Source organism: Hibiscus syriacus, unplaced genomic scaffold (genome assembly GCF_006381635.1).
Source record: "Hibiscus syriacus cultivar Baekdansim isolate YM2019G1 unplaced genomic scaffold, ASM638163v2 tig00111806_pilon, whole genome shotgun sequence".
Taxonomy (NCBI): domain Eukaryota; kingdom Viridiplantae; phylum Streptophyta; class Magnoliopsida; order Malvales; family Malvaceae; genus Hibiscus; species Hibiscus syriacus.
Window position 1 is genome coordinate 599988 of NW_024063184.1, and position 26938 is coordinate 626925.

The 26938-nt window shown below is 34.0% G+C and overlaps 1 protein-coding gene and 1 long non-coding RNA gene across 2 annotated transcripts; one reads left to right on the forward strand and one right to left on the reverse strand.

The window, feature by feature from the left end:
- Window positions 1–157: 157 nt before the first annotated feature.
- On the forward strand, window positions 158–16770 carry LOC120170985. The gene is made up of 3 exons (XR_005520832.1): window positions 158–275; window positions 382–507; window positions 16760–16770. It is a non-coding gene; the product is annotated as an uncharacterized LOC120170985 (long non-coding RNA).
- LOC120170983 (protein IQ-DOMAIN 14-like) lies at window positions 12643–17990 on the reverse strand. The gene is made up of 4 exons (XM_039178813.1): window positions 17497–17990; window positions 14167–14367; window positions 13506–13583; window positions 12643–13408 (listed from the first exon to the last, which is right to left on the reverse strand). The coding sequence occupies exons 1-4, from the start codon at window positions 17956–17958 to the stop codon at window positions 12683–12685; spliced, it is 1467 nt and encodes a 488-aa protein (XP_039034744.1). The 5' UTR covers window positions 17959–17990; the 3' UTR covers window positions 12643–12682.
- Between the last annotated feature and the right edge of the window lie 8948 nt (window positions 17991–26938).

Genomic DNA, 26938 nt, shown 5'->3' on the forward strand with positions numbered 1-26938 from the left:
AGTACTTTTTTTTTCCTTTGGTATTGTAGGCTGCAGCAGTGATCACGCTTGTGGTCATCATTGCCATAAACTTGGCAGTAGGGATTCTTCCTCATGTCGACAACTTTGCGCATATCAGAGGTTTCTTGTCCGGCTTTTACTTGGGTTTGTTTTGCTGCTTCCTCCGCAGTTCGGGTGGGGGCATAAGGATCTTCCTGCTGGTGCTCCTTTAAAGTCCAAGCATAAGTCATACCAATACGTGTTCTGTGTGATTGCTGCGGTTTCACTCATTGTGGGTAAGCTTTCGAAACCGCCATCTTATTAACGTCTCGATGGTTCCTCCGGTGAACTGATTCCGGTCATGCCGATGATTTTTGTTTAACTTCCTTGTGTTGATGGCAGTTTCAGTGTGGGGTTAGTAATGCTGTTTAGAGGGGAGAATGGAAACGACCATTGCAGCTGGTGCCATTACCTGAGCTGTGTTCCTACATCAAAATGGCACTGTGGAGACTAATGATACCCTTACCCGTTGTCACTAAGCTTAAATATATATTTTGGTACCTCAATTACATGTTGATAGTTAAAGAAATTTTACTACATAAATTTCAATTTCATCCACTATTTTGATACTTTTATTAATGGTGATAACTTTTAATATATGATATTATTAAGAGAAAATAACCTCAGTGACCAAAAATGCCTTATAATATACGAATTTAACCAACTTTTTTTGGATTTACCAAAATGACCAACAAATTCGCAACGCGAACTCCAATTTCGCAACCCAGTTTCTAAATTCGCAACGCGAATATGTAAATCGCATTGCGATTTTCCAAATTCGCAACGCGAATCTATAAATCGCAACGCGAATTTGTAAATCGTAACATAGAAGTCAAATTCGTAACGCGATAGTCAAATTTGCAACGCGAAAGTCAAATGTTTTTACGCGAAACACAATATTAATTTCGCAACACAAATGTAAACAATATTATCGCAAATTATCTTTAACCTAAAACCCTAAATCACAACTCAGTCCCATCTCCATCTTTCACTCTCTACGGCGACATCCGTCCCCATCTCCGACGAAATTCATCTATCTCAATCTCTCAGAGCAACCCTCACAACCATTCATGGTCAGAAATAGAAAATCAACCACCGAGGGTTAGTTTTTTTAATCACTTATTTTTATTTTGAAATTTTTGTATTATTATTTTTTTTCTTATTGATGATAAATTTACTGGTAATTTCAATATATATAGATTAACCATTTCACTGAGATTGCTTAGTAAATTCATTCGGTTGCTGCCAATACTGTTAAACTGTTTAGTCTTTAACCCTGTGAAGTTAGTAGTTGTTTTTGTTTTGTCTTTTTGTTGAAGAAACCCTAAATCGCAACACCAAATTCACAACGCGAAAATCACAACGTGAAAATAAAAATCGCAACGCGATTTTAGTTTCGCATTGCGATTTTCATTTTCGCGTTGCGAATTTAAGTTTCAGAAACTTCTTTTATTCTGCAAATTGAAACTTGAATGAATTGCATTACTTCAACCAAAAAACAAAGACAAATACTAACTTCACAGTGTTGCTAATTTAAGTTTCAAGAATAAACTACTACTCTTTATGTTATCCTTGAACCTGCACTAAACCTATATGTTGTCTTTTTAAATGTTTATATAAGTGCTTACTTCTGGAATGTTATCTGATGCATTTTGTGAACTATGATGGAATAATGACTTGGGTGAATACCGTGCTAGTTTGAAACATATTTGTCTTTGTTTTCACTGTTTAATATCATGTCTGTTTATAGTGTATAATTTGTAGTTTTTGGTATATCTAACTGTATGTTTATTGTTTTTGTAGAAATTGTTTTGGTTGCATTGACCTTAAGGAATAAATTAAGCCTAGCCACTAAAATTGCGTTGACGCTTACACCTCTACAAAGAAAATTGTTTGAGGATACTTGCTTCGGGCCATGGCTGAAAGTGCAACATACGGGTGGAGATGCTATGTTGACACATTTGTTTCTTCAGACCATGACTAACGATCTACCCGAGGGGATACAACGTGGTGATGAGGAGATATGGTTTCATTTTCCTCTAGCACATACTTGTTTTGGGCGGGAGGAGTTTTGCTTAATCACTGGTCTACGCTTCGGACACGATGATGTAGGTCGGTACACTAGTCATATCACCCGCCCATCATGGTTATCTCGGGTTTTTCCTGAGCTGGTAAAGTCGAAGCCGAGTTTACACGTCGACGACTTGAAGAGATTATTTGATAAAGATGGTTTTACTCGGATAGATGACCTTGATGTTGTCCGAGTATGCCATTTATTACTTTTGCATGCCGGTTTTTTAGGCAAAGAGGGCAGACAACCTATCTCCGAGGACCTAATATTATTGGTAGAGGACCTAAATGCATGGAACCTGTTTTCGTGGGGTTCATATATATGGAAAGCTACCTTGAAGAAGTTGTCGTCTGCCTTTGAGGACCGAAAAAGTTTGCGGGGCGATGGTTCTAAATATACTTTGACAGGCTTTACTTGGGCCTTTAAGGTAAGAATTTCTATATAATGTTTCCAAAATTATAATTAATTATTTAACAATTACTAATGTTTATGTATTATATTGTTTGTAGATTTGGATATTTGAGGCTTTCCCCAGCATGCGAACATATGCGATAAAAAGATCAAATGATATTCCTAGGGCTATTACCTGGAAAAAGATCCGCATGTTGGATTGGGAAGAGTTACTCCCATATACGACGATGAATGATATAAGTTAACACACAATACCATATATAACAAGTTATTACTAGTACAAGTTTAACTTTGTTTGAGCTTTTATATTGTTAGGATGCCAACTATCCATTACAGAGGCTGACACCCACAGAGGCTGAGCTTGCCACTGATTGGTGGCAAGCTAGTAAGCGGTTTTTTGATGGGACGGATGATGAGCACCCCCACCTCGAGAGCCATCACCTGATCGGGCTGATTCTACAGCTCGACACCCGGAGCCATCACCTGATCGAGCCTCTTCTCCACCTCTACCATCACCTATTTCATCACATCATCAAGCCTCTTATCCACCATCACCTCATGATAGGCGACCGACAAGAGGCCACGACATTTATCTCCCTGTTGAATTACATATCATTGTCTGATTTGAGAGATATTATTACAAAGGGATGGAGCGATCATTTGGCTAAATACTTGGATGCGATTGATTATTGGACAAATTCTGGAAACAAGAAGCCAAATAAGTTCAAAATTACAATGATCAGAGATGAGACTGCGCCACAACAAACGTAGGGAGCCAGAGGGGATTGTGGTCCTCTCGTATGCTTGTGCTTGGAATGTTTGACGACAAGAAGTAAACAGTATCTACCTCCCACAGATAGAGATAGATGTGCAGTAGGCTTGTGGTTTTGGAATTATATGGCCAGATCGATATATACGAGACGCTGCCTACCTGCATCCGCGTGCTGAAAGTGTGTATAAACAATTGGTAAGTTTGAGCAAGTGTTGCTAACATATATACTCTTTAATTGGTTTGAAAATATTTGGTTAAGTACCTAGAATTCAGTAATTTGCTGTTTGTTGGTTTTAGATGTGTAGAAAGTGTTGTTTGAGTAAATGTTTGGTTTCTGCAGGTTAATCCTGAAGTGAGCTGCGTGAAATTGATGTATTTGTGCATAAACAACAGTCTGGGTACACTTTTTTTGCTTTGTTTAATTGAATTTTACATTGAAAGTTGATTTGTTTAATTGATGAGGAAATAAGATTTATTTTTTGATTAATTTATTTGTAAAAGTTGATTTGTTTAATTTGATGTGTAAATAAGAATTATTTTTTTGCTTGTTTAATTGATTTGTAAAAGTTGATTTGTTATTTCTAAAAAATTCAATCTGCAATATGTTTGAAGGCAAAAAAGACCTGTTGAAGGTACAAATTCGCAACGCGAAAGTTAAATTCGAAATGTGAAAGTCAAATTTGCAACGCGATTTTTGGTTTGCGAATTTGACTTTCGTTGCGAATTTGGCTATCGCAACGCTTATTTCACGTTGCGAATTTGACTTTCGCTTTGATTGCAACATACAACATCAAGGTATATACAACATCAAACACATTCCAAGCTATAAATATAAGCTAATGACACTTGAAGAAGTAAGAGAACAACTATCCAAGCAATCAAACACAAGAGAAAATTCCAACATGATAACAACTGAACAGATCATAGCAATGTTCAAACTCAAGTTGTAGATTTTGATTTTCTTTTGCTTGGCACCATATGAGATTTGGATTTTGATTTCCTTTTGCTTGGCACCATATGAGCTTTGGATTTTGATGAGTATGGGAAGCATTTCAGACTTATGATTTGGGTGGTACTCGGAAGCATTTCATACTTATTATTTTTGTTATTATTACAAGTTGTAGCCCTCAATTATCAGTATTTTTAGTTGCCATTTGTTGCATTTCTCGTATACCACCCAGATCATATGCCCGAAACGTTTCTGACACTTTAAATTTGACCAAAAATTACGATGGTCGGGATTTCCCTCGCGTTTAAAGTTGAAAAAAAAACAATGGAAATTAGGAATAATTAATGATAACATGCATATTGGCTTGGGCTAATATTTATAGTGGAGCCGAAATTGATATTGAAATTCAAACTCAAATTGAAATTTAAATTCAAACTCCAATTACATATGAAATAAATTTGAAATGCAGTGTTAAATTGAACATGGAAATTGCATAATTGATTCATATTGTTCAAGTAACATGCTTTATGAACCATCAAGCTAAAAGACAATATTGATTGAGTCCAAAGCTGAGTTGTGAGTTAATGGGGTTGTCACACTTGTCACATGGTTGGAATAAAGTACTCACATGGAAGAGATAGATTGTTTTGTTATACACAACCCATCTCATCTGAATGAAAATATACATACAATATAATCAAACCAAAACATACATACATAACAAATTTATACATAACAATGTTCAAATAATGTACCCACAAAAATGAAATTAATTCGATGAAAAAGGGTTATTTCTAACGAAGTCCGAAACATTATTTTCCAAATAATGTACCCATAACAATGTTCAAATAATGTACAACGCGATAGTCAAATTCGCAATGTGAAATAAGCGTTGCAATAGTCAAATTCACAACGCGAAAGTCAAATTCGGTTTGCGATTTCGCGTTGCGATTTTGACTTTCGCGTTGATCGCAACATAAAAATCAAGTTATATACAACATCAAACACGTTCCAAGCTATAAATACAAGCTAAGGACACTTGAAGAAGTAAGAGAACAACTATCCAAGCAATCAAACACAAGAGAAAATCCCAACATGATAACAACTGAACAGATCATAGCAATGTTCAACTCAAGTTACTAATGAATGTCTAACTGAAAATGTATGCATTCACACATAAAATACACATAATACAACGTTTTCATTTAAAAATCACCTAAGTTAATAAGTCCAAAAAGGTGAAGCCGGTTGTGATTGGGATTTTGATTTTGATTTCCTTTGCTTGGCACCATATGAGCTTTGGATTTTGATGAGGATCCATTTTTTGGTAGAGGAAAAGATGATTGTGATGGTACTGGTGATCCACAGGTCAACCTTGTATGACCACTTTCCTTGCACCGACTACATGTCGATATCCTCTTCTCTTCACCCTTAGACGGTATACGATCGTGATTTTTTGGTCGGGCAGGTAGCCTGCTGTCCATGACTGATGGCAAAACTGTTTGTAAGTCATCTAGTATGTCCCACTCAGAAGGATGTGGACATGGGTAGACAATCTCGACATAAGTCTGTCGATATACTTCTGTAGTGTAGCAATCCATAGCGTATGCGCTTGAATCATCTTGGTTTAGATGAAGAGCAACTTTTATAACATGGCCACACGGATAACCAGATGTTTGCCATTTCTTACAACTATACATCTTTGCATTTAGATCGACAAGCCTATTTAAGTTGTTATCCAATACTTCAAACAAAGTGTTTGAACATGGTTCAACTCTCCATGACGTTGACTTCACAACACGTTTCGTTATCTTTTTTTTCAGTCCATGGTGTAACACGACGTTCCAATGTTCCTGTAAATTTAAATAAATAATACTTAATAAAATATATGATAAGTTACGAATTTAAAGAAATAATACATGCATGGTTTCTTTTCTTGTAGTACCACTGTTGAATAAAGGCTCGAAAAAACTCCATTAACATAGTAATGGGTAATTTTTGGGAATGACGACTTAGAGCGTTGATTGATTCTGTACTATTAGACGTCATGAAACCATACCTTGCTCCAAGTTGATGTACTCTTGACCATCTTTCAAACCCGACATCTTCTAGTGTTTGAGCACATTGAGGCAAAACACGTCTTAAACAATTTATATGTTTATAAAACCCACTTCTCGATAAGCTTTTACACCCTTCCAGTATGTCCATTTGTGATTTTTTATACCAGCAGACCTTGATTTTAGATTTCTGTACAAATGAACACCACAAAGTCCATGAAAAGTATCTGGGAAACACCTTCTAACAGCGTTGTCAATTGAGTTTGCCCTATCGGATATGATTGTCAGATTGCTAATAGGACCTATACAATCCCTAAGATGCCCCATAAACCATGTCCATGAATCAGAGATTTCAGATTTGCCAACCCCGTAAGCTATTGGCAGTATCCCATTGTTAGCATCCATGGCTACTGCTAATAAGTTTACTCCAAGGTATCAACCTTTCAAATGTGCTCCGTCAACTATAATAACTGGGTGCATGCAAGTAATAAACGAACGAATCTACAAAATCATATACACAAGAAATATAATCATTTAAATGTGAAATGCATGCAACTAACAAAAATAAGTCAACAAAATTATAATTATTTACTAACAGCAGCACCAATGGCGATAAACAGCAACTCAAAGCGTTCATCTCTATCTGTTTTGATATGAGTTACCGACCCAGGATTTTTCAGCTTTAAATTGTGACAATAAGCCGGAAGTTGGGCAAACGATGCTTCTGGCGACCCCCTCAACAATTCCAAGGCATAACATTTGGCTCTCCAAGCTTAAGAATATGAGATACTAATCTTAAACCGAGTATTCATGTCAGTCATAATTTCATGTCCCCAATATACCCTTCCATTCAAAAACATGAACTTAGCCAGAAAACCACCCAACACCTTTTTGTTTGCCTGTCTATGGTGAGGAAAAACTTGGGTTCTTGAACATGTATGTTTATCAATAAAAGTCATAACTTGAAACATTTCGCAATCTTTTATCCTCTTTGCAATCATACGCCACGTATAGTTTTTGTCAATCATACACCTTGTTTCGAAACGATCTTTGCTTGATTTGTTAACTTTTAGTTGATAGCCATCTTCCACACATTTCGTATACAAAGCCATCCTCAAGTCTTCCTTTGTATCAAAACAATCATCTTTCTTGATACGAATAACTTTTGTGTAACAATCAACTGCTATCTTTACCAACTCTTCTTCCGGTATCTGAAGTAATTCTGGCATATTCCAGTTATACTCATGTGGCATTTTATTCTTTTTTCTTTCTTCGGGGACTTTTTCTTCTTCTTTTTCTTCTTCAGGGTTATATGAATTACAGAATGGATGTTCAACATGTTCATTCACAGTTGTAACTTCCTCCTCATTATCATCAACAACATCTTCCTCGGCAATGGCTGTTTCATTATCAAAATTTGGGTATTGACCAATATCAAAATCATTACATGCAAGGTCTGTTTCTTCTTCCATCACATCATCAAAATCTGAGTATTGACCAAGATCAAAGTCCGGGTATTGACCAAGATCAAATTTCGAATACTGACTAGTACTCATAATTTTTTTCTGTTGGCTCATAATCGTCTAACTGGTCAATACAAAAATTGGAATTTGGTGCTGAAAGTTGATTGGGATTTGGATTAGGAAAAGGTTGTGGGTTTTGAGATTGTGTTTGATATTGTGTTTGGTATTGTAAATGTGGTGAAACAAAATTTGCTTGGTGATGAAATTGTGGTGGAACCATTAAATTTTGGGTTGAAGAACTTAGTTGATTACTACCCGCTACTGACCCAACTTCACTACTTCTAGGTTCAACAACATACAATGTAACACCATCTTCTTGCGAAACACTAATGTAAGCAATGAATCGTTCAACATCTTCATTGTCGGTTAACAAATAAACTTTACATTTTCTCTGATAAGATAACCTAAATCCACTTAGAGGTTCTAAATTCAATTTCTTTGCAACACGTAACATTAGAGTTTCATAAGTTAACTTTTTTAATGACAGTTTTAGTTGAAGATTCATGGGTAAAGGAACATATTGTAAAACACCATGAACATTCTCCCATGACCCTCCAAAACACAAATCTATCCAAACATGATCAACATTAGATGATTTCATTCTACAAATTGTAAATTAATTTACTAAACAAACGAGCTATAAACTAGATATCATCACTAACTTAGAGAAAAACATACCTTTATTAAGTTGATAATTGATAATTTGGGAGAGAAATCATTGAAAAATTATATAGAAATAAAATTATGTAAAAAAATTAGAGATGGGGAAGGATGTCGTTGGATATAGGAACGGATGTCGCCAAAAAGAGTGATAGATGAAGATGGAATGAGTTGCGATTTAGGGATTTAGGTTATGAGTTATTGTTGCTGCATTGTTATATACCCAAAACATTTGTGTTGCAAAACTAAAACCTGTTGCGAAATTAAATTCGTGTTGCAAATTTGAAATTCAGTTGCGAATTTGAAATTCCGCGTTGCGAATTTGACTTTTGTGTTACGAATTTGACTTCTGTGTTGCGATTTACAAATTCGCGTTGCGAATTTGTCTTTTGTGTTGCAAATTTGACTATCGCGTTGCAAATTTGACTTCCGTGTTGCGATTTACAAATTCGCGTTGCGAAAATAGAAACTGGGTTGCAAAATTGGAGATCGCGTTGCAAATTTGTTGGTCATTTTGGCAAATCCAAAAAAAGTTGGTTAAAATCGTATATTATAAGACATTTTCGGTCACTGAGGTTATTTTCTCTATTATTAATTTGTATCACATATCAATATGATATCATGAGTTTCTAAAAAAAATCTTTTTGAAGAATCAAGAATGTATTTCTTTACGATTTTATTAATTTGTTAATTTCTTCGAGTTGCTATATGTTTATATACATGTCTAACATTTTTTAATGATATTATTGATGTGTCTCAATCGTAACAGATGTTAAAAATAAATTATCAACCATTTAGAATGTGACCGGTGGTATTTTAATAAAATTAAAAAAAAATTATTATTTTTTCAAATTTCGCAAAAAGTTTCTAAAATAAAAAAAATAACAAATTCTTAATCCTAAAGTATCTACTCCACCTGACCGTCATTGTCACCCACAATGACTCCCATTTATTCACCCACCAATTACTGTTAATCTTGATTTTGAACCCTCAAAATTCCTAAATTTGAACCCTAAATCCTTAAATACCAACATCTATTTATTTCAATCGGTAGGTGAATGATCGATAGACTGGTGACTGATTGATGAGTCGATGAATATAGGGATGGGCATGGGTCGGTTTTGGCCAACCCGACCCGAAATTTTTGTATCATTCACCCGACCTGATCCGACCCGAAAAATATATGTGACCCGATCCCGACCCGATTTTTTGAGAGAAAATCCGAATCCGACCCTACCCGACTCGAAATAGTAAAAAAATTATTTTTATTCAATAAAACAGTGACTTAATTAAAAAAAATAATATATAGAGGGGTGTTATTGTAATTATTCTTAAATATATAAGGTAAAATTATATTTTTTTCAAGTCAGATATTTTTACCCTAAACCCAAATCTAACCCGGCCTGAATATCACATTTAAAAAAAATCGACTCGATCCGACCCGAACCTATTTTTTTAAAATAAATCTAACCCGATCAGGTCAAGTCGGGTTGGATCAAAACCCACCCGATTCGGCTTCCATGCCCATCCCTAGATGAACATGCACGTATCAGATGCCACCCGGTGCCAACCTCCCCTCATTAACATGCAAATTCCGACGCATCCACTAATTTTCAAACATTTAAATATTACTATTAAATTTTATTTTTTATTTATTCAATTTCTTGTTCACTTATAGAGTATAAAGACATTTCAAAGTTAGTAGTGTAATATTTTGACTTCCTCCTCTGTAATACCTGTGTGAGAGCGTAATATGACCAGGATCTTCAATTTGTAGGTCAGTTTAGTGTCAGGGACGCCTCATTTCCATGAAATTACCCTGACAATAACATGATGATAGACCGAGTAGATACGATCGTGAGTCAAGAGAAAAGCTTGAAGAATAGAAATGGAAGGCCTGTCAAGGGGATGGCCTAGTTTCAGACGTTCCAACGTCTACTGGTGTCATAACTGGTAAATATTTTTAGCTCTTTAGGGGAAAGTGAACTGATGTTGGGTCTTCACTATTTCCTCACTCTGAGCTAGCATTTGGAGCTACTATAGTGCAAGCGACTTTCTTCTAGGCTCATGTGTAGCTTAGGTGTACGAGAATCGAGATCAAGTGGACGGTACGATATCTCTCTAGGATTATATCTAGGGATGGTTTAGGGCTCGTGGGTCCTATATCACACTCTTGGTTGAGGAGTAGGGTTGCAACCTAACATCCGTTATGCCCCACGAGATCTTCCTTCCAAGAGTATTTTAGGCTTTAGGGTTATATTATTGTTTGAGATTAATATGTGATTTGTCTATTTAGATAAATTACCGTGGGATCGACTAATGAATTGATAAAAAAATTTTAGTCAATGTGGTTTAACTTCATGACGAGTTAATTTGAGATCTATGTGATCTATGTTAGAAAAGACTATTTATCTAAAAATTATCCTATTCAATATCGTACGACATAACTACATGACTGAAATGTTATGTTTGTGAAACTTAGCACACCACCGACATCACTACCGCCTAAATATTTAATTTCCTACCCCCACATAATCCAAGTGGGGGCTTGTTGCTTTCATAAATTTAAAATTCTGTACGTTTTTCACTTACTTCCCAGTTGTCAAATATGATTTCTACTATTTAAAATGATAAAATTTGACGAACTAAGACATCTATATGATAAAAAAATATTATTATTTTATGAGGTTTCGTGTTCGAGCACATAAATGCCAAGAACATGAATGCTCAATATCCAATGGTAAAAAGTTATTTTTAAACAAACATTACCTTGTATCTACTCCCATATTAAGGTTAAGTAAAACTCGACTCGAAAAATTTTCAAATTCAAATCAACTCGATTGTAAAATACACAACTCAAATAACTCGAATAGTAATTCAAATTTTTTAATAATTAGTTGATTGATTTTAAGTTTAAGTCAAGTCTATTGACTTTTTATAATATATTTATATTAGATGTGAAAAAAATATGAAATAATATATATTTGTATATGGTAATAAAAAAACTCATTTAAAATAGAATCAAATAATATGATAATATTATAAATATTTATAATCAAATTTAAACAGAAACTCGAAAATTTGACTCTTCTCAACTTGAAAAAATTTCAAATCAACTTCGAATTATAAAATAAGACTCGCTAACTTGAATAATTCGATTTTTTTTTACTTGACTTCGACTCGATTGAAGCTCACCCCTACCCCCAAATTAATTAAAAAAAAAGACAAAGCTTTAACAACTATAGTTTAGCTAATTCTTTAGGGTGCGTTTGGTTCACGAAATGTAAGATTACCAGTGGGAATAAAAGATTATCAGGGAATGTTGTATTTTGTGTTTGGTTGATTTAGCAGGAATGTAAGATTACCGTGTTTGGTTAAAGGAATAAAAGATTATTGGAATGTATATTTAACCAAATTATCCTTATTATATATTTGTATAATATTAAAAATTATAAAATATTTATATATTTTCTTTAAAAAATTAAATTCATAATATTTATATAATTTTTTTATAAAATTAAAAATATAAAAAAGGTTTAATGAAAGGGTAGATTTTTTTAACCCCTGAACTTCATATAAAATTTTAATTATAGATTTTTTTATAAATCTAAAATAATTTAAGGATAAATTTGTAATTTAACCTTCGTAGAATTTTTATTATTCAATGACAGAAAAAATATATTTTTGAAAAAAAATAAAAATTTAAAGGCATTTTAATCCAAAACCCCGATAATATTATAATATCTAAGGGAAGGAAGGTAATGACATTCCCCAAAAAATCTACTATCGGTAATAAAACATTACCGGGAAATAGATTCCCGATCAACCAAACATAGGAATTTAGGATTCCTATCCTATGAGAATGCCACAATCCTTGAACCAAACACCCCCTTATAGTTTTGTCAGCAAGCAAACCTTGCATTAGTTTAATCACCTCTGATTAAAAAGCAATAGTAAAAAGAAGGATAAATAACAAAGTATGATGATAAAATAACAAGTATGATGATTAAACCCCATTTTCTTTTAAACCTGGAAGTCACATGCACTAAACCATAAAAGATGCATACAGTAGCTTAGCTAGGTCAGGGCCCTCATTAAACCTAAACATGCCTTAACCAAAATGGTGAAAAGACTTTAATTAGCTTAGTTAGCAATATATGATACACCACCAAGGTGCATGCTCATGCGCCAAACCATTATTTAGTATCTATATCCAACAGGCATTCCTAGCCTGTCCAAGCGACCTGAACCAGGGTAGGCTTTGCTGGCGAAATTTGCATGCAGGGATGACCTCTTTGTATTTGATTTCATTTCACCAAAACCATGAATGGAATACCTTTTTGTTGAACTGGATCTCTCATATTGAGGCCTTTGTTTTGGGGCACTAAATGGCCTTACCTTAGCCTTTGATGATTCAGTGTAGGACATGTAATTCGGGTGGTCGGAGTAACCGCTTAGATAGCTTCTTGACCCGTCACTCTTTGCAGATGTGAAAGGGCTTCTCTTAGAACCACCGCCTTTCGAAGATGCGGAATAGAATTGTGGACTATTATCATCAGCAGCAATGCAGTAAGGGCTTTCCTCTACTGCGTCAGACAACTTCCATGGAGTTAAAGACTGAACTTCACCAGATGAAAGACTAGGTACTGCTTGGTGAGAGTCTCTAGAATTAGTGAAACTACAGCTACATAGATCAGAACTCAGGGCAAGGTGTGTTGAGTGAAGCAGGTTTCTTCGTTTAGATATGAAGTTGGATTTCCCTGTATCGACCTCGAGGATCTTGTCACTCTTTTCGTCATCACTAGGACTAATTCTTGTTGAATGCATTCGTCGGTCCCATGATTGTTCATCACTCCGGCGATGCCAACCCGGTTGTAATCTCTCATGATTATCAACAGTCCTTCCGCTCGACTTCGACCCATTTCTCTGATGAAAAAGTTTATTAAGCAAATGCCAAATGGTACACACAAAGCTCCCTTGGAAATTTAAAACTCCCATGTTCAGACAGATGTGAAGACCATACCTTCAGCATTGATGATTGTTCATATTTTGTACCCTTAGACCGAATTTCATGCTCAAACTTTTCAGGAGTTGCTGGATCCTACACAAAAGAAGAATATTTCATGGCCACCGACAATTGCAAAGTAGACAGGCTTACATCAATTTAATGTGCAAGGAAAAAGGTGCACATGCATTAAATCCAACCAATCCAACTGATAATTATGCACACCAAATTGCCTTTGAGAAATAAGTTTCAAGATCATAACACTTAAAAGATAAACATATAAGATGACAGTTCACCATTAGTGGTAATCAACATGCACCTCCAAGAAAATGACAGTTTCTATGTTAAAAGATGGTCCCATAATTTTGGCCAAGTTTTCTTCAAAGAAAATTTATTTTTTTAGTATAAAACTATATGTATGTGTATATTATTTACTCAGAGATTCATGTATGGATGCATCACAACAACCTGTCATAATTTCTGCAGAGTTGACTTTACTTTTATCAAGCATCAACCGACTTCACTTAAAAGTCTTAAATTCTTTCATGAGCATTAAAAGTTGTCTATAGGTTTAAAGTAAAGGAGCCCACAGTCCATGAAGCAAGCAGGTGTACTTTGCAGAAAAAATTCCCCTGAGAAATTTCAAGAGAGGGAGGGAAGAACAGATTCCGGCCATTACCTTATGATGGAATTGCGAAGATTTGCAGCTCAATTGTGAAGACTCGGAAATTTGAGTCCTGCCAGCACGTGCACGTTCTTGTGCTCTCAATAATGCTTGCATCCTTCTTAGCCATTCTGCAGTTCTTTTCCTCTCTATATGACCTCTAAACAATGCTTGAAGCCTCACTAACCCTTTTAGTGCTCGCAATGCCCTTCTTGCCTACATAGGTTACAACATAAAAAAAAAAGTATAATTAGGCAAGCAATCAAGATCATTTGACAAAAACATCCTAGGGTGAATGAATACTCATTATAATCATGTTATCAGCAAAATACTCCATTTTCTATCAAGTAAATAGCATCATGTAATCATATTAATGCAGCAGAAACAATAAAAGTAACTGAAAAAGGCAAGGAGGTAGCTGCCCAGGAAAAAAGGGCGTTCACAAAGGCCTGGCAACCCATGGTTCAAAAACAAGGAACCAGGACCACATTGAACCATTAAATAAACAAATTTATTATGTTTTTAAAATCTGGCGCCATGGGAAATGTTGAAAACCAAGTACTAGCAGCATGAAAAATTTAAAAGCTCACAGGCGCCATGAAGATGATAGATAGTCATAGTAATTAGTATACCAGTAGTACTGGATTTTCCCAAAACAATAAAAAAATCTGATGTAATATGAAAGGACCGCATACCCCCAGCAAATGCTTCCTAATTATGCTTAACAATCTCCAAAAAGTCATACAAATTCATTTTGGTTACTTTAGATAAACGAGATTTAAAATATAATTAAGGGTTTAACATAAAAACACAGGTTTTCAACCTTTCAAAAGCTCTGTCACATATATCTTCAGTGTTGCCCACAAGTACGGATGCTTAATGAGTTGAACAACTCATGTGTTTAATGAGTTGAACAGCTCATGTGTTTAATGAGTTGAACAGCTCGTGAGTAATTCGAACTCGACTCTATCAAAACTTAACTCGGGTTGACTTAACTCGAACTCGAGCTCAACTCGAGATCTTAACGAGTTGAGTCGAACAAAGTCCAACTCGACTCGATAAATTTGCGAGCAGTTCGTTAATTTTTTTTATAATTTTAGTAATTATCTTAAAAAATTATTTCATTTTAAAAATTACTAATTTACTGATAGATAAAAAACATGATAAATTACTAATCTATTAATTTTCTAGTAAATAATATAAATATAAATTATTAATTAATAATTATTATTTTACTACACCCAAATAAAACCCTAATTATTATTTAATGTATTTGTGAATTGTTGCTTTGAAGTTTAGACTTTAAAATTGTTTCATACATTCCTTTGATAATTTTTTATTAAATCTATTAATTTATGTTTATATTAAGTTCTATATAATATTAGTAGATTTTATTTATTGTTAAAAAACAAGATAAAATTTCAATGAGTTTAACGAGCAATGAGCTTAACGAGCAGCGAGTCGAGCAACGAGATTTTTTAATGACCATAAATCGAGCAAAAATTTAACGAGCTTAACGAGCAAAGAGTCGAGCCAAGCAACAATTTTTTTTAACGAGCACGAATTGAATACTGACCAACTCGCTCGATAAGCACCCCTACCCACGACAAACTTTTTCAATGGTTTTGGACCCACCCCTTCCAGATATCACAAATTTTGCAATTACCCAGAAGAGTTCAACCCAAAGATATGATCATCCAAATCTCAGAAAAGGTTCCATTGCATTCAAAGTCTTGTGATCAGAAAATGCTGAAAATTGAGCTGATTCTTTATTTGGTAAGATAATAAATTATTGAGACTGGCACAAGAGTAGTTGGACTTCCCTTGAAAGGTTTCAACAATTAGACACAAATAAAACTAACTAATCAACATTATTTGCCACCCAAAATTAAATCATTCTCTCAACTTACTATACTTTAAGGGGTGTTTGGATCAAAGAATGTGAGATTCCCATGAGAATGAAATCTACATTTCCATGTTTGGTTGGCTGGGAATCTCATTCTCGATAATATTTTATTATCAATAGTATATTTTTTGGGGTATATTACCGGGAATGTCATTACCTCCCTTTCCTTAGGTATTGTTGGATTACCGGCGTTTTAGACTAAAATGCCCTTAATTTTTTTTCCAAAAATATTCTTCTTCTGTCATTGAATAATAAAAATTCTTCGAAGATTAAATTATAAATTTATCCTTAAACTATTTTAGATTTATAAAAAAGTTTATAATTAAAATTTTATATGCAGTTTAGGAGTTAAAATAAAATTTTACCCTTTCATTAAACCTTTTTATATTTTCAATTTTGTAAACTAAAATATAAATTTTATGAATTTAATTTTTTAAAAGAAAATATATAAATATTTTTCAACTTGTTAAAAAACAGATATAGAATAAAGATAATTTGATCAAATATACATTTCAATAATCTTATATTTCTTTAACCAAACACGGTAATTTTACATTCCTGCTAAACCAACCAAACACAAAATACAACATTCACAGTAATCATATTCTCTGATAATCTTACATTCTGTAAACCAAATGTACCCTAAGGTACTAGTACTACACAACGAAAGGTTACCAAAAGAATCCCAGAAATAGTATGTAGTTACTCAATCACCCAATAACCTCATAAACTAAAGTCTCCACCGCCCAACTAAATGCTTGGAATCGCCATGACTGAAATAGTAGGGAAACTTTCTAAAGTAAAAGTAAGAAGATATTGGAAGAGATCAAACAGGGATATTTTTTGTATGGGGAGGGGTGCTCTTTGGTCAACCATGACTATGAAATAGTAAAAAAACTTTCTAAAGTAAAAGTTTGCAGATAATATTGGCAGAGATCATGCAGGGTAATTTTTTTCTGGGGAGGAGAGCATAGCAACGACATACGCACGCACACATACATACATACATGTTTTTATTGTAATTTAAAAATGGTAATGCTTTTTCTCTTTTCTGGTGATAAACGACATGAGAGAAACAACGCAGGCGTAAGAAAATGGAAGGTCGGTAGGTAGTTTCTTTAGCTACCACTTGACGGGGAAGGAGGACGAACTTCAAAACGACGACGTTTGTTAATGCGAATGTTGTAGATTAACTAAATTAAGTAGTGGGAACAATACATGTTTTCGTGCTCTGTTTTTTTTACTAAAGAAAATCAAAGGAAGGTTCAACGCCTTGGAATCGGAAGTCGGGTGATTAAAACGAGCACCGACAACACATGTCAAGCTGGTTGTTATTTGTTAATCCCAGAAAATTTTCATCAAAATCAAGCAGTAATTGAAAAGACGAGCAGATTAACTGGTAGAAAAGATGAAGAAACTAGGGAGGAAAGGAAACTAACCAGGTATCCACGAAATGTGGATTGTATCTTAAGCGCAGCTAACTCTTTGCTGCTGCTAATGTGAGCTGTCGGTTCACGCGCGCACCTGCCACTGCTACTGGTGAGCCTAACCACCGCTGCGGCAGCTTCAGCGGCAACAACTGCCGCTTCGGAAACGGCGGCGGTAGCGGCAGCAACAGCTATGGCGTGCCTGTTAGGATCCTCTACTTCACACCCGCGTTTCCTTTCAACTACAGAAACAGAGTCTTTCGGTTGCCGCTGACGCCCGTTTAGCGACGACGGTAAGTTGACATTATCGTTTCCGCTGCTGTTGGTGGAGTCCTTTTCGCGGTAGGATTTGACGAAAGTCCAACGGCGTTTGTCTTTATGGGGTGATTTGGGGGAAGAAGAAGAAGGTTGGTTGTGAGGGTCGGGTTTTTTTAGACCGAGAATACTGCGGAACCACTTGGAAGCTTTGCCCATGTTAATCTTTGTTTAATGGTGGAGGGAAAGAAGGAAAGGGTTCATTTGTAGAGGAAATGGACGACCAGAAGTTTCATTTGGTTTGTTGAGGACGAAGGGTGTGAGAAAGGGAGGGAGAGAGAAAGGGTTTGTATATATTATAATTGCGGTGATTAAAAGGTAAGCCCCAATTTTATTTTATTATCACTCCCTACTTACTATTCACTATTGTTCTAATGTGTAGTTTGTCTTTCAATAGTTTTATTTTCATTTTGGCTTAAATGCACCATTAACTTCTAAACTATATCGTTTATATTGAATTGTTCCTTAAAGTATTTTTTAAGATGTTTTGTCCATAAAGTTTAAATCGTTACTTTATTTCTCTTAAATCATTAATTCTATTAAAAAAAAAGTGAAAAAATTACATATTTAGTCACTTAATTATTTATGCGGTTTTGTTTGAGTTATCCAACTTTTTTTCTTCAAAATCATCACTAAACTTAAGTTTTTGTTACGTTTTGGTCACCCAATTCGATTCACTTTATTTTTTAAATTTATAATATATAATAATTCATTTATATCATATTTTTTACTCCACATATAAATTTAATTTGTAATAATAAATAATACTATACAATGAATAATAAATAATATATTAAGCTATATGTAACGTAAATAATATATAAAGTAAATAATAAATAATAAAATTGACAACAATTTTTTTTTGAAACCAAACCAAAATTTAAGCAAAAAATAACTATTAAAGTTGCATCCAAATTTTAAAGAAATCCACCCCAGAAAAAGATGGAATCATGGCTTTTGCAAGTGATTTCCCATGGCAAGATCTACGTTTTCCAAACAATTCAAATAAAATAGGAAAATATTTGAAAAAAGAAACAACTAAACCAGTAAAAATAAATATACCTCAAGAGAAGAAAGTTTTTTTTTTAAAAAAAACTTAAAGACGTCAATCAATGGCGATGTAGATAGTGCAAGCGATGGTGAATGTCAGTGAAATATGAGGAATAAATGATAGGAAAGAAATAAGAGGAAAAATGAGAGATTAGGGATTTTATAGGTTTTCTAAATATGTCAATTTAATTTTTTTAAAACATAATTAATATATTTTTAATTTCAAAATAAAATCTCATAACTTCAAAAAAATTGATTTTTATATTTTATACTCATAAATTTTTTATAGTGTTGTTGATGATGTATGTGAGATCGACAAGCAAATAGATTGGGCTACATGGGATTAAGGTGATCAGTATTTCGTCATACGTAGTGCTATTCTCGTTTATGATATTTTAATTAAATAATTAATAATATAATTTTAGTTACATACAATTTAATAGTTTGTTTATTAATTACCTTATAATATTATTTATTGTTGTAAATTAAATTTATGTGTTGGGTGAAAATAATAATATAAATGAATTCTTATACATTAAAAGTTTAAAAAATAAATTGAACTAAATTGGATGACCAAAATGTAACAAAAACTTAAGTTTAGTGATGATTTTGAAAAAAAAATAGTTTGGTAACTCAAATAGAACCGCATAAATAGTTAAGTGACTAAATATGTAATTTACCCATGTGTTTTTTAACTAAGTTAATAGTTTGGGGCAAATGAGGTAACGACTTAAACTTTAGGGGGAAAAAGTTTCGAAAAATACTTTAATGGACAACTCGATACAAACGGTATAATTCAGGGGGCAATGGTGCATTTAAGCCTTTCATTTATAGTTTGTTTATTGATATAGTCAAATTTGTTCATATATATATTTTGTTTGAGTTTATTTGGTTAGATTTTTTTTAACTTTTTTCGGTCCTTATATGATGTTAAGTGACTAGTTTTCTTGGATTTAGTAAAATATATTTATTATATGTTTACTTTACGTTTGTGGTTGTAAAACTTTATTTTAATTTGGATATTTTTTATTTTTAATAAAATTAACAGCTCTAGAAAATAATATTTTTGAAAAGTATAATTTAAAATTTAATTGTTTAGGTTATCGTTAAAAATGATTTTAAAAAGATAAAATGGTCATTTTAGACATTATGTTATAAATTGAAAATACAGTATTTGAGCATAAAAATATAATTTCACTCAAAAGTGATTTTCCACAATAAAAGCTACAAATTTGAGTTTAGGTTAGATTAAAATCATTTATCCAACCATGATTTTAAATCAATATTTGAGTGTTTAACATTACTTAGAGAGTAGAAAAATCGTTTTTCCATTGCTAGAAGCATTCCCAAATTGGCCAGTGATGTAATTTTTTAAGTTGATATAATGAAAATGTTATCGATTTTGTAATTTTTCTAATATTTTTTTGTTAGTAATTAGATGTGTTTTATTATCAATTATCAACTTAAAATGTTACTCATACCAATTTAAAATTGGTAAAAAAAATTTGTTGTAACCTAAAATGTTATCTAAATTTCTAAATTAATTCCAATTTAATATTGATGGTATTTAGGTTTACAACCTTAAATGTTACCAAGCATATAACATTTTAGGTTGATGCTAGTAACATTTCAGATTTCAACCTAAATTCTTACGAGTGTTTTATCTTCCCAAGTTGAATATATTTCACGACAAGTATTGAAACTTAGGTATCGAAACTTTGACTTTAAATTTCGATACTTACCATGTAACACCCCAAAAATTGGACTAGTGACTGAAATGAAAGTTTTTAAAATTTAGTGACCAATTTAAGAAAAATTGAAAGTTTAAGGACTTAAATATGAATATTGTGGTATTGGATTAAATAGTAAATATGGAAAGAGTGAAGGATATTATGGTCTTTTTAGCTTAAAGGATATTTTGTTTCCTTTATTAAGAGATAAACACAATGGTTTTTGGGAGAGATTTCTAGAAGCCTTTTACTCTTGCTTTCTTCTTCTTCTCGTAAGCTTCATTGTAAAGATGAGTTTAATATTAGCTGTTTAATTCTTAGATTTTTAAGTTGGGTTTTATTCTTTGGGTATTATATAAGCTTGAGGAAAGCTTATATAAGACCAAAACAATAAGAAGAGATAATTAGAAAAGGGATTATTATAAGGGTGTAGAAATGAATTATTGGTATGATGAGGATTTTGAAGTTTTAGTGATAAATTTGACTTATCATAAGAAGGATTAAGAAGTTTAAAGCATTAGAAATGAATTTGGAACACATTGAAAGTTTAGAGAAATTCTTTAATTCAAGAGTTATAGTGAGATATTGAATATAATGAAGTGTTATAGTGGTAAAAGAGGGTTTAAATATATATAGTTGAGTTTAAAGGCATGGAGAAAATCAAATAAGTAGAGATTGAGGTAAAGTGTTGGAATTTTCGGGTTTAAGGAAATATATTTTGGGTAGTAGTATTGATACTGGTTGAGTTAGTACCGATACTACAAGACAATTTATGAGAAAATTATGCATAGGGTATCAATACTGCATGAACAGTATCGATACCATAAGGAAGAAGAGTGATAAATCTTCATGAGGTATTGATACTGAAGAAAGAGTATCGATACCATGGGTATCGATACAAATTGGTAGGTATTCGTACCATTCTTTAAAGGAAATTATAGAATAAAAAACGGGTATCGATACCGTAGAAGGGTATCGATACTACTAGCATAGAAGTATCAGTCATGTGCTTGTAGTACCGATACTACTTGAGTTGGGAAATTGAAATTAGTGTTTTATTTAATTGCATTGGTATAAATCTTTTATAGTATTATGAATTCCGATATTCATTGGATTGTATATTCATGTAGATATTGATCTAAAGCAAAGTTCGAATAGGCCGTCAGAGTAAGATTCGAGAGAGAAACAAGATATTGGTATTGTCAAGTGAGACCAAGGGGAGTACAAGATATTCAGCGTAAGTTATGTTAGGGAATTAAGACTTGTAATGAGTCTAATTATGATATTAGGTTATATGAGTATCAGAACATAAACATGTAGTGATATAGTGCTAGATGTATATACGTAAGTGCATATGTCTAGATATTGAGTACATCTTTATATGTGAACTATGTGAATGCATGTATGAGTGATAAATCATGTGACCATGAGCTACGTGTGATAATAAGTTATGTGATCATAAGAAATAAGATATATGAAAAAACAGGTATGTGAAAGTGATATATGTGATTACATGTCTATATGAATACAAGAAAATGTGAGATAACATATATGTAATAATGGGATATGAGACTCTACGAGAATGTTACATGATATATGTGATATGAAACTATGAACTTATATGACTGTGTGATATGAATATGTATATGTGATAAACATAAAAGATAATGCCCATGTCATTTGTTATGAGAGCTAGCGGTATAGTTGGCATGCCAAGAGTCGAGGGTTCTACGTGGTCCTTCGGGACATATATGTAATCCTTTGGAATATATATGTGATACTTCGGTACACCTATTTGATCCATTTAAATATGTATGTGGTCCTTAAGGAGTGGTCCTTCGGGACATATGTGTTATATGTGGTCATTCGAGACATCTATGTAGTCATTCGGGACATTTCTACGCGGTCTTTCGGGATAAATCCTATGTGCCCTTAGTGGGAATTATACGAGCTGTGGTGACAGTATATGTGCACAAACTTTATGTAATCACATATCTTTAGTTTTCAAAAGTATACATGGGCTAATAGAGACATAAAATAAATACACTGTATGTGATATGTATTTGTGTGACATGTTATATAAAATGGATTACATGATTTGTGTATATTGCTTGATTAATGTATAATATGATTTGTAACATCCTCCATACCGGGTTAGTGATTAAATTATGAGATTTAAAAATTTAGTGACCAAATTGGATAAATTGAAAAGTTCAAAGAATTAATTGAAATGTTTTGTGTATGATCAATTAACAAAGAAGAAGGAACTAAAGGGGTAAATGAGTATTTTAATAAGGGAAATAATTAAATATTAGTTGAGGATATTTTATACACGTGGAAGCTATTGGAGAGAACCAAAGTTTCCATACTTCTCTTCTTCTTCATTCTTCTTCTCCATCGTGAAGCCAAGCAAAAGGTGAGATTTCTTGTTAATAAAATTCTTGATGAATTTAAGGTTGCTTATTGATCATTAGATGATAACTAAGCTTAAGGAAAGCTTAGGTTATCTTAAAATCAAAAGATGATGGAGTTAGGAAGGATTAAAGAAAGGAAGTAGAAAAGTGAAATCTTGGAATATAGTTCATAATAAGAATTAGAAGTGGGATTTGACTTGTCATCAAGCTAATTAAGGAATAGGAAGTGTTAGAATTAAAATTAGAACATGTTGGAAATTGAGTGAGATTCTTAAATTCCATATGGAGGATTGGATTTTTATGTTTTATAAGTATTGAATGGATAATAATTAGTTTAAGTAAGTGCATGCAAGTTAGGGATATAAAATGAGGTGAATTATGAAGTGTTGAGAGGATTATAAAGAGATTTTCGTTCTCAAAATAATATTTCTAGGCTATGTGCATCTATGCACATTCAATGTGTACTGATGCATCAAGGATAAATCCCAGAAATTATTCAAGGTGTATCGATGCACATGAAGTGCATCGATGCACAAGTAGGGCATCGATGCACAAGTAGTGCATCGATGCACCCCCTTAAATACAAACATCGAATAGGATTTATGTATCGATGCATAGATAGTGCATCAATGCACCCGTCAAGGGATGCATCGATATATGGTGTAGTGCATCGATGCATACCTTCATTAAAAGATGAAAATGGCTTTTCTTTTAGCCCAAGAAATGATAGTTTAAAATATATTAATTAGTATACTGATAAGTATCAATGAATTACTATGTAGATACAAAGCCTAAACAAGTTCCAGAACAATTGCCTATTAAGATCGATCGAGGAAAAAGCAAGGAAATATAGGTGAGTGCATATGCATAACATGATTATAACGATATATTTAGTTCTAGACTTATGAGAAGTCTAGATTCAATACATTGATGCATGATTCATTTCATATTGTGAAGCATGATATGAATTCATACTATGTGCATTGTGTAGAATGTTTTAAATGAATATGTATGCAAAGTTATATGAGCCATGTGATGAAGGTAAGGAAATGATATGTCTATGTGATATACTATGTAATATGGTAAAATCCCATGTTATGTAGATGAGAACTATAGGTATAGTTGGCATGCCAAGAGTAGCGGGACATATATGTATTCTTTGGAACATGTGTGAGGTCTTTTGAGACACATACTTGATCTTTGGCATATGTATATGATTCTTAAGGAATTATCTACGCGGTCCTTAGGGACAATCTTATATGGCACTACGGTGCAATTCTACGCGGCACTTCGGTGTAATTCTACGTGGCACTTCGGTACGTTTATACGAGCTGTGGTGACAACATAGTGCACAACCTCACAGTACTCACATACCTTAGGTTCTCAGTATGGCATCATGGGCCAATAATCTTATTAATATGAATTCATGAATGTTAATATATTATGCTTACAGGTAAGGAACATAGTGATATAAACTGCATGGTTAAGTAATTCACCTGCCCTGGTCAGGCAAGGTGAAGGACAGACATCTCAGGGAGTGCCTGTACAAGACCAAGACACTTTCTTCAGGACGTTGGACGCTATTCTGACGCATCTTCAACCTCCTGCCCTATCAATTCAAAGAATGAATGTAGCAAAAGAGTTGAGAAGTTTGGGAGCTCCCGAACTTAAGGGAGAATCTGAGGAAGGTCCGGTTGCGGTGGATCTTTGGTTAAATGATTTGAAAATCATGTTGGATGGTCTCCACTGCTCTGAAGTGGAGAAATTAGATGGACTTGTCTCGTTACTGAGGGTTCAGGCGAGAATATGGTGGACGAACGTCACCATGAGGATGTCCAGTGATCAGTTGACTTGGTCTTTGTTCTTAGATGAATTTAAAAACAAGTACATTGGAGATCAATTTATTCGGCAGATGAAGCAGGAGTTTATAAACTTGAAATAGATGAACCGCTCTGTATATGAGTATGAATGCGAGTTCAACAAGCTGAGTCGATTTGCATCTGAGCTTTTTCCTACTGAAAAAGATGCGTGTGAATGGTTTGTGGAGGCCTTACGCCCTAGATTGAAAGAGATGCTGATAGTATTGAATTTGTCCTCGTTCCAAGAGGTGATCAATCATGCAAAGGCTCTTGAAATGGCTCAGAATGAGAGATTTGGGGACTCAAGAGTTCAGACATCAAAGAGGACAACTGCTTCTTCTAGCTCAGCACCACCAAAAAGAGGAAGAGACTCAGTATTTCGATCACAAGTTAGATCAGAATCAGTTGCATCATCTGCTAGGGGAGCAAGTCAGGCAAGGCCTAGACAGAAACAGTCAGTGGGATCTGGTGCTGGGAGATCCAACCAGGCTCAAGCAAGACAGTGTTAGTATTGTGGGAAAAACCATTTTGGGGCCTGTCGGATGATTGCTGGGACTTGTTTCTGATGCAGAAATGCTGGACATTTTATCTGGGATTGTTCGTTGATGGTTGGTGAACCTGCACCATCGGAGAGAGTTGGTTCTGCCTCACAAAGAGGACGAAGAAGAGGTAGAGGAAGGAACCGATCTGAATCATCCGCTCAACCTGAAGTCCGGTCAACCACACGGGTATACAATTTAAAGACAAGTGAAGGCTGTGATGATCCCGATATTATAGCAGGTACTTTCTAGCTGTATGATAAATTAGTATTGGTATTGATTGATCTGAGTTCTAATTATTCTTATATTACAAGTAAGTTAGTAAATGAATTAAGGATTCCCTTAGAAGCTATGAGTAATGAGATTATAGTAATAAATCCTTTAGGCCATAATGCTCGGGTAAACAAAGTCTGTAAGGGGTATCCCATAAAGATTCAGGGAATTGAATTCCCTGCTAATCTGATGGAATTACCCTTTGACGAGTTTGAAGTGATTTTGGGAATGGTTTGGTTGTTTCGTTACTATGGGGATGTTAATTGCAGATCGAAAAAGATAACCCTGAAGAGTCCAAGAGGAACAGAAATAAGTGTGATCAGTGAAAGGTTTAATCCTTTAGCAAATGCAATATCATTAATGTCTGCTAAGAAGCTATTGCTACAAGGATGTCAATGTTTTCTTGCAAATGTGATAGATACAAGAGCTAAAGAGAAAGGATTAGATGAGATTTCAATAGTTCGGGAATTCCCTGATGTTTTCCCTGCTTAATTGCCAGAATTACCTCCAGATAGAGATGTAGAATTTTAAATTGAAGTAATGCCGGGAACAACTCTGATTGCAATGGTACCTTATTGGATGGATCTGAAAGAATTGCAAGAGTTAAAGAATCAATTGCAAGAGTTGTTAGAGAAGGGATTTATTCGACCAAGTGTGTCACCTTGGGGAGCTCCGGTGTTATTTGTTAAGAAGAATGATGGGTCAATGCGTCTCTGCATTGATTATCGACAGCTTAATAAGGTGACCATCAAGAATAAGTATCCCCTCTCGTGCATTGATGACTTGTTTGATCAGCTAAAAGGAGCTTTGGTGTTTTTGAAGATCGATCTACGTTTGGGTTATCACCAATTGAAGATTCAGGAGAAAGATATTCCGAAGACGGCTTTCAGAACGAGATACAGTCACTATGAATTTATTGTAATGCCATTTGGAGTAACGAATGCACCTGTTGCTTTCATGGATCTCATGAACAAGATTTTTCATCCCTATTTGGACCAGTTTGTTGTTGTCTTTATTGATGACATATTGGTTTACTCGAAGTCCATTGAAGAGCATAACACACATTTGCGAATAGTTTTGTAAATTCTCAGAGATAAGAAGCTTTATGCCAAATTGTCCAAATGTGAATTTTGGTTAAATGAAGTAATTTTCTTGGGGCATGTGATCTTTGCAGATGGGATTCGAGTGGACCCTCAAAAGGTAAAATCTATAATGGATTGGGAAGTTCCAAAGAATGTATCCGAAGTTCAGAGTTTCCTTGGACTTGCCGGTTA

Excerpts from the sequence above, each read along its gene's own strand:
- LOC120170983 (XM_039178813.1), bottom strand. The coding sequence starts at position 17,958 with ATGGGCAAAGCTTCCAAGTGGTTCCGCAGTATTCTCGGTCTAAAAAAA. Across the intron at positions 14,368-17,496 it reads CCACATTTCGTGGATACCTG|GCAAGAAGGGCATTGCGAGC; the intron begins GTTAGTTTCCTT and ends TAACCTATGTAG. Across the intron at positions 13,584-14,166 it reads CTTCGCAATTCCATCATAAG|GATCCAGCAACTCCTGAAAA; the intron begins GTAATGGCCGGA and ends TCTTTTGTGTAG.